The sequence below is a fragment of the Peromyscus leucopus genome, chromosome 9, assembly GCF_004664715.2.
Source record: "Peromyscus leucopus breed LL Stock chromosome 9, UCI_PerLeu_2.1, whole genome shotgun sequence".
Lineage (NCBI taxonomy): Eukaryota > Metazoa > Chordata > Mammalia > Rodentia > Cricetidae > Peromyscus > Peromyscus leucopus.
In genome coordinates, this window is record NC_051070.1 from 105,515,044 (window position 1) to 105,525,003 (window position 9,960).

Below are 9,960 nucleotides of genomic sequence, written 5' to 3' on the forward strand. Positions count from 1 at the left end.
CCGAGACTGGGACAGGGTAGCGGCGCCCTTTGCGGGGCGGGAGACTGGAACACACCGGCTGGCTGTGCCAAGAGGGATGCAAAGATGGATGATCCCACAGTGGGAAAACAGCCTTGAGAAGGGGTCGGGAAGGGGGCTGGGCGCTCTTGGGGGCGGGGCCTGGAAGAGCGGGCGGGGGGCGGGGCCGAGACGGGGGGCGGGGCCGGGACGCTGTGGCAGTGGAGAGGCGGGGCGCGCCCAGGTGAGAGAGCCGCCCCCCACCCTCCAGCGCCCCTGCACCGGGTGCCGGTGCCAGCTTCCCTGTCTGCCCCTTGGCAGAGCGGGCTCCGCGGCCGGCTGCACCTCGGCGGGCCAGACCCGGTGCGGCTCCGGCTCCATCTTGGCGCCGGGCACCTGTGGCGGCAGCAGGAGCAGCGCTTCCGTCGGCCTGCGCGGCCCAGGCGGCGGCGGCGACAGGGTGAGAGGCTAGCCGTGGTGGGTGCTAGGGTGGGGTGGGTGGGCGGCGCCGCCCCTTCCTGTAACCCTGAACCCACTCCTCACCGCTGCCTGCGCCGCATTCCTCTGCACCGTCGCCTCCCCCTTGCCCTCTCCGGTCCTCTTTTCCATGTCTCCTCTGCCCAGCCTCCGGGTGTTTTTGTTTGTTTGATTTTTGTTTTTCTCTGCCCCGGTCCTGTGTCCATCGGCTTCCACCCCGCCTCCCTTTGCTTCTTCCCTCCCGGTTTCCTCCTCTCTCCCATCCGCATCCCCCACCCCGGTCCTCTGTTGCCAACACCCCGCCCTCCTGCCAGGGAGCATCCCTACCCGCGCGAGCTCCCTGCCCCATGTCCTTTGAGCCACTGCCTTTGTCCTGGGAAGGTCTGTAGCCTAGTTCTGGGGCTTGTCTTGGGTCCTCCTCCCAAAGACCCCTGTGGGCTTTGCACTGGAGGTGCAGGGAAGGGAGTCCTGGCCAGGGAGGCTGCGTGGTTGTGTGGTGCGTTCAGGCCTTTGCCCGCAGCAGGGGCGGCCTGTGTTTGGCATGCAGAGTGCTGCTGCTGTGTGTGAACGCTCTCTCCTGCAGGCTCACACTGCAAATCGGCCTGGCCTTGATCTCTGGGGTGACCACTGTGAGGCATGTGCCCATGCTGGGGCACTGTGCTGGGGAGTGCAGGTGGGATCACAGCGGCCACCTGGGCTGCCTCCGTGCTGTGGTAGCTGACCCACTAGAAGCACCTCTAAGGGAGTGAGCAAACCCTCCCAGGGCTTGGCTCAGGCGCAGTCTCTGAGACTCTTAGGGTTTTAGATCTCCCCATGGTGCGCAGGGTGGCATCTTGGAGGCTCTTGCCCCACACTTACCGGAGAACCCTTTCTCTGCATCCTGTCTTTAGGCACAATGTCATCTTGATGAGGCTAGAAGCTATGAGGGGCTGATTTTAGCCCCTGAACCATTTTAGGAATGCTCCCTGCTGCGTTCCCCAACGAGTGTTTCTGTTAGGCCCTTTATTTGCTCTGGAATGGATCAAACCACCTGCTGTAGGTGGCCACACCCTTCTAGACAAGGGATCTGAGGGGTTTGTAGGGGGTATACCTACTGGGTCCTTGAGTAACTTCTGTGGTTTAGTACTGTGACCAGTCCTGGTTCTCTGATCATCCCCTGCTCCCTCCTTTATGGACTTGCTTTTCATTTTGTGGCTTTCTGGACACAGAGGCCGCCATCTAAGCACCTGCTGCTTAAGAGGAGAGTACTTACATGGTTAACATAGTGTGGTCTGTGATGGGCCTCTTGGAAGTCTTCGTGGGTACATCCTAAAGGTCTGCACTTCTCAGCGTGGTTGACATAGTGTGGTCTGTGATGGGCCTCTTGGAAGTCTTTTTGGGTACATCCTAAAGGCCTGCACTTCTCAGCTGGGGGAGGATCAGACCAAGTAAAGCCAACAGTCTCAGGCTGGGCTAGTTTGGAAGTTTCTGAAAATTGGGGGGTGCTTATTCAAAATGATAATGACTGCTTGCTGCATGTGAGGGTGGTTGATTCTTTAGTTGTTGACAGTAGAACCTGAGGCAGCAGGACAGTCCAGCAGCGACTGCAGGGCACCAGCCGCAGTCATCACAACTTTCTCATTAAACGAGGCCAGAGAAAGGACATCAAGGTATTTCTTAACGCGAATGCTCTTGGATACGTCTGCCTTTTATGTTATGCTAAAACATCTTCCCAGGAGAGCGTCTGTGTGTGGGTACATACATGTGAGTATAGATGCCTACAGAGACCAGAGACATCTGACCCTTTGGAGCTGGAGATGCACATAGTTGAAAGCCACCCAACATGGGTGTTGGGAACCTTAGGTTCTTTGCAAGAGCAATATGTGCCATCAACCACTGAGCCATCTCTCCAGCTGCATCCCAGGATCTCTTTTGGGTAAAACTAGAACCTGCCCAGGACTGTAACATGGCTTTTTAGGCATGTGGCATGTAACCTCAGCCTTGTGTACATGCACAGTCTACCTAGATGAAGGTTTAAAATAGGCCCTGGGAATCTAAGTGTGATGACGGGGCTCTGGGGAAACTGGTAATGTCACAGATAGGTTGAAGGCAGCAAGAACTGGAAGACGAAGCCTACTGTTGGGCAGCTTGGTGGTTTCCTAAAAAGGTGTCATGGCTTCTAGCACTTTCCCAGTGCTAATTCCTTCAATGCTGTGGCCTCAAGTCATTGATGAGGGAGGAGGAAAAGATGACTACCTCATGCCATCATGATGAGTCCTCCCAGCAACCTTGTGGGGTAGGAGGACTAGCTAGCTTTAAAAGGGGAAGTTTACATACATGTCACAGTGTGGTCTGAGTTGGCACCTTGGCCATCCTACTGAGCATTCCTAAGGCCCAGATTCCTGGGCTGGGGCAAATATTGGAGCCTCTGACCAAGTAGATCTCTTTGGCTAAGCTAGTCTGGAAGTTTCTGCAAAGCTAGGGTTTTTAATTCAGAATGTCATTGGTGGCTTGCTGTATGTGAGGGTGGTGGATACACTGGGGAGCTTTACATTGGCCATCTGCATCTGTTTCTTGACAGTTTTCAATTGCTCCAGGGCTGAGTGTTGTCATTGGCCACTTGTAGAGTGGTGGAATAAATGAGGTTACCAGTAGATACATAGCTTCCCACTGGGGTCTCTGTGGTTGCTGGTCTCTCTGGGGGATGGGCTGTGTCTGGGGAGGGGGTTGGGATTCCCTCAGTCTTGTCCCACCTCTTTCCTCTGGGGGCCAAGGGACTGTCCTGTCCTTTATTGTTCTACTCCCTAGGAGGATCCAAAGTAGTGGATCTCACCCAGGGCTGGGTGGATTCCTCTGATGGGGTTTCCTTAGGGCTCTCAGACCCCATGGTTGGGTGGTTGTCTCCCTGCCCACAGATGCCACTTGGTGGCCAGTCTGCAGGTCTTTCTGCCCTCCTTACTCCATGGAGCCTAAGAATCAGGCGAAGTGGGTGGGTGGTGGTCCAGCTTTGCTCCCACTCATTTGCTCCCTTGGCGTGTCGTGCACACCATCGGGAGTACAGAGGCAGGAGAGGTACTGGAACTGCAGGTGTTTACAGTGGTCAGGTCGGAGAGCTGCCCACCGCTCAGAGGCCCTCCCTCACGGAGCCGTTGGCTAGCCCTGTGCCCTTGGCCAGGTCACTAAGCTTCTGAGCTGTGGCCTCATTTGTAGAACGGGCATGATGGATTGCATCATGAGGTCGCTGGGACAGCGGGATGAGAGAGACAGTGTCTGCAAAGCCTGTGGCCCGGGCCTGCAGCATCCAAAGCCATTACTGTCACCATTGTCACCAGCTTTGGGGTTTACCCCTGTTGGTTGGGTGTGAGCGCTCCCTGAGGGCAGCCGTGGGCGAGAGCCCTTTCTTTACCCCCCATCCAGTCTGGCTCTGGACCCGAGGAACAGCTGGGATGGGGGGCACTCCCACTTACCTAACTGGCTGTTCAGTGTGGCTTGGCCTAATACGGTGACCATTAGCCACATGCAGCCAGTTATTTACGTTATTCATTGGAAATTCAGTGTCTCGGTCACGGTACTGCCTGACAGGTGCTCAGGGGCCACACGTGACTGGCGCCCACCCTACTGCGCAGGGCAAGGGTTAGCCTTTCCATCACAGTCTCTGCATTTAGGCTTTAAGACTCCCCGTATACTGTTCCGAACTGGAGACGGGGAGCTAATTCTATAGCAGAAGCAGAGTTCAGGAGCGCTGCCACGGTCCATTTTGGGTGGCCTTGCTCACCGGGCTGGGTGGTTGGTTTCCTGTCACTCTTTATCTGCCTAAGGTAGGTGGGGAGGATTGGGATTGCCTAAACCAAAACTGTCGCCTTCTGCCTCTGCCTTGCCTCTCTAGCCCATCCCTCCTGACAGGGAGTCCCAAGGTGATCTTCCCCATTTGACAAGGGCTGGGCTGGCCCACTTCTCCTGACCCTCTGGCCCTGCCCATGTCCCGACCTACCTGTCACTTTCCTGTGTCATCCGACTATCTGCTCGTACTTCTGGGCACCTCCCTCTCTCCCCAGCCTCCGTTTCCATGATAATTCTCCAGAAAGTTTTCTCCTGCTATCCCTGCGCGTTCCTTGCCTTGGCAGGGCCTTTCCTCAGGCAGTGCTGGGCGCCTGGCCCACTCCTCCATGGCCTTGTTTTGGAGTTCATTCTCTCTGTCTGCCATGCGGCAGCTGTCCTCTGAATGCCAGCTGCGCGTCAGGGCAAAGCGCTAATCTGATGGTAAATAACAGACCATAATAGTCCCGACTCTGCTAACTTTGGGCTCTGGGGAGACAGGCTGAGGGTCAGCCAGAGCGTTCTGTTCAGGCTCCATGATGCTAAACCAGGGACGGAGGCAGCCCAGCTGGGCCAGCCGGGAAAGGTTCTCAGGGGGCGATGGTGAGGTGGGAAGGGGGTTGTGATGAGTTGGGCAGCTCCGGGGGTGGTGGGGGATCTTGTGCTGGAGTAGGCACACTGGGAAGAGAGTTGACATTTTGCAGAGGGTATGTCTGATTTTTGCCATTGGGCATCTTTTTCTCACTGCTGGATGGTCATCCCTAGGAATAGCCGGAAATGATTGCCACGTTCCCAGCTTCAGAACAGCGACTGCAGCATTCAGCAGGGGTTCAGGAAATGGCAGCCGATGAGCGAGCAAATGGGCTGAGGGCCGGCAGTAAGGGCTGATTGCAATGTCTCCCTTTCTTAGGGCGAGAGTCAGGAACCTGTTTCCCTTCGCCTCTGACAAGACGGTCTGAGATGTGTCCCAGTTCAGTAGGTCAGGCTAGAGAGGACGGGAGAAGGGTACGAGGAGAACCAGGGAAGTTCTCAGCATATCCGGTATTCATTGCTTCCTCACCCCACAATCCTTCTCTGAGGCCCTGCTCTGTACCCAGGAGGCCCCAGTCCCTGTTCAAGTGGATGCCGCCAGTCCCAGGAATACTCAGCTGTGCTGGCTTTAAATCTGCGGTCTTTCTGTGTTGATTGGCTGAGAGCTGTCTTCCCAAAGCCTCCTTAGGATGCCACATGCCCACTCTTGGGTTCCCCTCCCACTGGCCCCCATACCCACACCTGTCTCATAAGTATGGTAAACAGCTGGCATGGTGGTGGTCTCCAGGCCCACGTCTGGAGTGGTGATTATTAGATGTTTGCAGTGTCATCTATGCATCCCACAGCAAGCCTTGATTTGAAGTGTCTGGTGTGTGTCTGATACCCTTACGGCTCTGACCAGCCAGGCCGCCTGGGACTGAAGCTGCTTCCTCAGTGTGCCTAGCACAGTGTAAGCTCGGACAAGGATGCAGCTGAAGTGCCAACACCCAACTTGGCTTCACTCACTTCCTTTTTTTTCTATTCTCTCATAGGCAACCATGAGTTCTAGCCACCCTGAACCAGGTGCCCGGGAACCCCAAAGTCCCCGCCCACAGCTTCTGTCCCAGAGTTCTTCCAGCTTGCTGTGCGAAGGCCAGGAGCAGAGGCCAGAGCTGCGCAAGAGTGCCAGCAGCACTGTATGGCAGGCACAGCCAGGTGAGGCCAGCGCTGGTCCCCGGACTCTGGAGGAAGAGGGGTGCCAGACTGAGAGCACGGAGCAAGCGCAGACCTCGAGCCTTCGGTCACAGGCCGGTGCTGGAGGCCACTGGAGAAGCAGCACCGTTGGCAATGTGTCCACCATGGGCATCGGAGACCTGTGTCGCCTACGGGCCCCCAGTGTGGCAGCTGTGCAGAGGAGCCACTCAGACTTAGTCCACAGTACCCAGACCCGGGGTCATGGCAGTGCTCAGAAGGCCAGCCTCAGCTGTTCTGCCCTTGGCGGCTCACCTGTCCGGAGGGCTCAGCTGCAGCCTGGAAGTGTTACCGGCCAAGAAGGCCAGACCCCTGCAGGCCTGCAAAGTGACCTGGCTTCAGAGGACGGGACTTCGAAATCAGCCTGCATGTTGGGGGAGGGGGAGGTGTTGGTGCCAACTGTGAAACTGGAAGGTCCAACTGGTCTCATGAGCAGTCCCCAGGGTGGACCCAAAGCGACTGGACAGCTCTCTACCTGCCATGCTCTGCCCCCAGCCGCTCTGCTCTGCACTGTGAGGGAGGCTGCAGCTGGTGGTTGCTGCCATGCCCTGCCTGCCACAGGCATCCTGGCCTTTCCCAAATTGGTGGCATCAGTGAGTGAGTCTGGGTTGCAGGCTCAGTGTGGGATGAAATTCCACTGTAAGATGCCTGGGGGCATTTCTGGGCACCCTCACTGCTGTGTCCACCCTTGGGGGCCTACAGGGCTAGCCACAGAGTCTGGCTCCAGGACCAAAGATGTGTGGACCATGACCTCAGCCACTGACTTGGCCTTGGGTGTGGCATCAGCCCAGGATGCTGGGGTTCAGGTAGCTCCAGTGGCAGCCTGCAAGGCTGTGGCTACCAGCCCGTCCCTGGAAGCACCCGAGACTCTGAACATATTCCCAGAGGTAATTCTGGGGTCCGGCCTTCAGCGGGCCTCATCCCCAGTGAGGGAAGTGCGATGGGATGCTGAGGGCATGACATGGGAGGTATATGGAGCCTCGGTGGATCCTGAGGTGCTTGGCATTGCCATCCAGAAGCACCTGGAGATGCAGTTTGAACAGCTGCAGCAGGCACCAGCCAGTGAGGACAGCCTATCTGCAGAGGGCCGCAGGGGCCCCCTGCGGGCTGTCATGCAGTCGCTGAGGCGCCCCAGCTGCTGTGGCTGCTCTGGAGCTGCGCCCGAATGAGGAATTGTGACCCTGAAGCTGGCCCTGACTCTAGACTTGGTCCTACGCCAGCGACAGTCACAGCGGAGACCCTGTGTCACCCGAACCCACCCCTCTCACTTGAACATCATCAGCCTTGGGCTTGCCGTTCCATGCAGCTGGGCTGTCTTTTAAGGGCTTGACTCCCAGGAGCCGCATCTCCATTCTGGGCTCTGGACTTTGGGACAGGGTTTTTGCATTGCACATCAGCAAAATCCTGATTTCTTTCCTGTAAAAGCACTTCACCGTTGGTTTAGTCCGTCCTCAGAACTGTGCTGTTACTCCCCCAGGACTCTTGGTGGTTTTATTTTTAATAGCATTGCCAGGAAGTAATGAATTGTGACATTACGCAGGAGGTCCAGGTGGTGGGGATTGTCTTGGTCCTTAGAGAAGTGACATTGCTGGAGGCCTCCTGCCTGCCATATCCTGTGCTCATCACCTACCTTGTTGAGGTTTCACCCCTCTTCAGATGTCACAGCAGAAGTCTGGCAAGGATCTAGCTGGTGAGCTCTGAGGTAGACAGTTCGGTATAGTATGGAAGGTTTAGAGCTGGGGCTGGCTGAGCCCTGGTGCTGGCCTGGGGACAGGAAGGACTAATTGAATGCATGATCTCTGCCAGGTTCTGAGGGTCTGTGAGGAATGAGACACAGTCAGTGCCCATGGAGAGTGCAGGGACCAGAGCATTACAGAAGGGCTGTGTGTCTATCACTTGGAGGGGGGTTGCAAAAGCCTGCCCCTGCAGGTCACTGTTGGAGACCAGGTGGCCACCTGTCCCCAGATGTGTTGCAGTACTTGAAAGAGGTGCCTTCCTCACCCCACCCCATTGGCTTTTATCCTAGCTGGTGCAGTTCTTCTGGGAGGAGCTGGCCGGGGGTGGGGTGGGGGCTGGGCTTGGGGTTCCCACCAGATAGGCAACGGCTAGAGATGAGAGGCTCTCAATGTCGGGGTTAGAAATGGCCCAGCAAGGGCTAGGCAGTAGGGGCCAGTAGATTTGGGTGGGGAGAGGGGGCACAGCCTTAGCTGCCTGATTTTATTACCCAAGGGCTTCTCAAGACCCAAGGAGGACTGGGGGAGTCTGTTGAAGATCCTAGGCTCCTGGGATAGAGCCCCTCAGGTCAGCATGTGAGATAGCTCTGGGGTTAGGTAGAATCAGGGCCTCTGATTTGGCCATGTTCCTGTAGGACTGAAGCTCTAATAAGCTGGGCAAGGGGGCGGGGCTGAGGCCACTCCTGGGACCCTGGGGCCTGAAAGATGGCTTATCTGCCCCATCTGCAAGGTCTGGTGCTCACTGAAGCAGGGAAAACTCTGCATCGTGGCTTATGGTTTGGAGCAGGAATGGCATGTCAGTGGGTCAAAGGAACAGGCAAGGCAGGCTGGCTTTCTGGGTGAGGAGCATCAGTCTTGCTGGTACTGTGCCTTTTCCAGGGAGCAAGCACACCCCTTAAAGTTCTGGGCACATGTGACTATTGTGTGATACAAGGCAAGTACTTCGTGCACTGGGGTATGGCATATGGCCACCTCATCTCCTCCACACATGGGTAGCAGCAGCCCAGCCTCGGAGCCTGAATGGGAGTGAGCAGATAGCTTTGGGGACCTGGGGGCAATGCCACCTTCATACAGGGCCACAGCTGAGAAGGCTGTTGACACAGAGGGCCTGGGCAGGTGAGTGACGTGGAGACAGGTTGGAGATGTCTGTTCTGCTGAAATATGGTGAGCCACTGTTGCAGGTACCATTGGTGTTCATTAGCTGGGAGGTTGGCTGACAGGATCTGCAGGAGGTGGGGGAAGATTCCCACACCCGTGTGTACAGTCTGTTCAGTGAAAAGAAGCCAAGGAGGCTGGGATCCTTTCATCTAGAGCAGGAAGACAGTGAGGCCACTTTCTGGGACAAGCGAGGGTGGTCCGGAGGTCCACATGAAGGGAAGCATGCCAGGGCTTCCTATTGATAGTGAGACCTATTGCAAGACCTTCCTCTGCCACATGCAGCTCTCAAGTTCATTGTTGGGCAGATTGTGCCAACCTGCAAGTCCCGTGCTGTGCCTGGTACCCAGATGAAAGCCAGAGTGGGCCCACTGTGGTCAGGACAGACCAGCCAGCCACCCACTTCATCCTGACTGATAAACGTCTGTATGATGGTGCTAGAACCCAGCCCAGCCTGTGTGGTGGTTGAAACCCCTGGAGCACCCACGAGCTCAGCTGTACAGCACCTGTTCCCAGGTCTGCCTGTGGCACCTGTTGACTGAATTTCTGAGCTGGACCCCATTCTTAGTTCCTCATGGGCGCCCTCCTGGGTAAGGCCTGATTTGGGTACTGGACCAGGGGCTGCTGAACATGGTCACTGGCTTTCCTTATAGACCTCTGCTCTTGTACTCTTGATTTCTGGCGGGACATTTGGGGTCCCCCTTGGAGGTGGTGGACTCACTGTCTATGTTTGTCTGCGTTTGAATTAAAAATAAATACAAGTTGAGAGATCAGAGCTTTGCTAAGCTTTGGCAGAACTGGGGCATTGGGCATGCTTAGTCTTGTCTCCTTTGTTCTGGTAAATTCTGTCCTGAGGCAGAAACCCCAGAATTTAAGGGCTCTGTGTCCTGGTAGGTTTCCACCTTCTGTCTTCTGGGGTTACCCCCTTCTGTCTAATTATTCTCCTTCTGAGGCACCTTGGGCCTTGGACAGCTGAAGCCTGGCTTCCTGGGTCCCCCCCCCCCCCAGGACTGCCATCCTGTGGGTAGCACACAAGGAGTAC

At 56.4% G+C, this 9,960-nt stretch overlaps 1 protein-coding gene across 1 annotated transcript; it reads left to right on the forward strand.

Moving 5' to 3' along the window:
• Positions 1–231: 231 nt before the first annotated feature.
• Positions 232–9,720, forward strand: Gprin2 (G protein regulated inducer of neurite outgrowth 2). The gene is made up of 2 exons (XM_028878344.2): positions 232–457; positions 5,832–9,720. The coding sequence occupies exon 2, from the start codon at positions 5,838–5,840 to the stop codon at positions 7,197–7,199; it is 1,362 nt and encodes a 453-aa protein (XP_028734177.1). The 5' UTR covers positions 232–457; positions 5,832–5,837; the 3' UTR covers positions 7,200–9,720.
• Positions 9,721–9,960: the final 240 nt, after the last annotated feature.

What these genes read in the sequence shown, in the direction of transcription:
- Gprin2 (XM_028878344.2), top strand. Translation starts at nt 5,838, where the DNA reads ATGAGTTCTAGCCACCCTGAACCAGGTGCCCGGGAACCCCAAAGTCCC.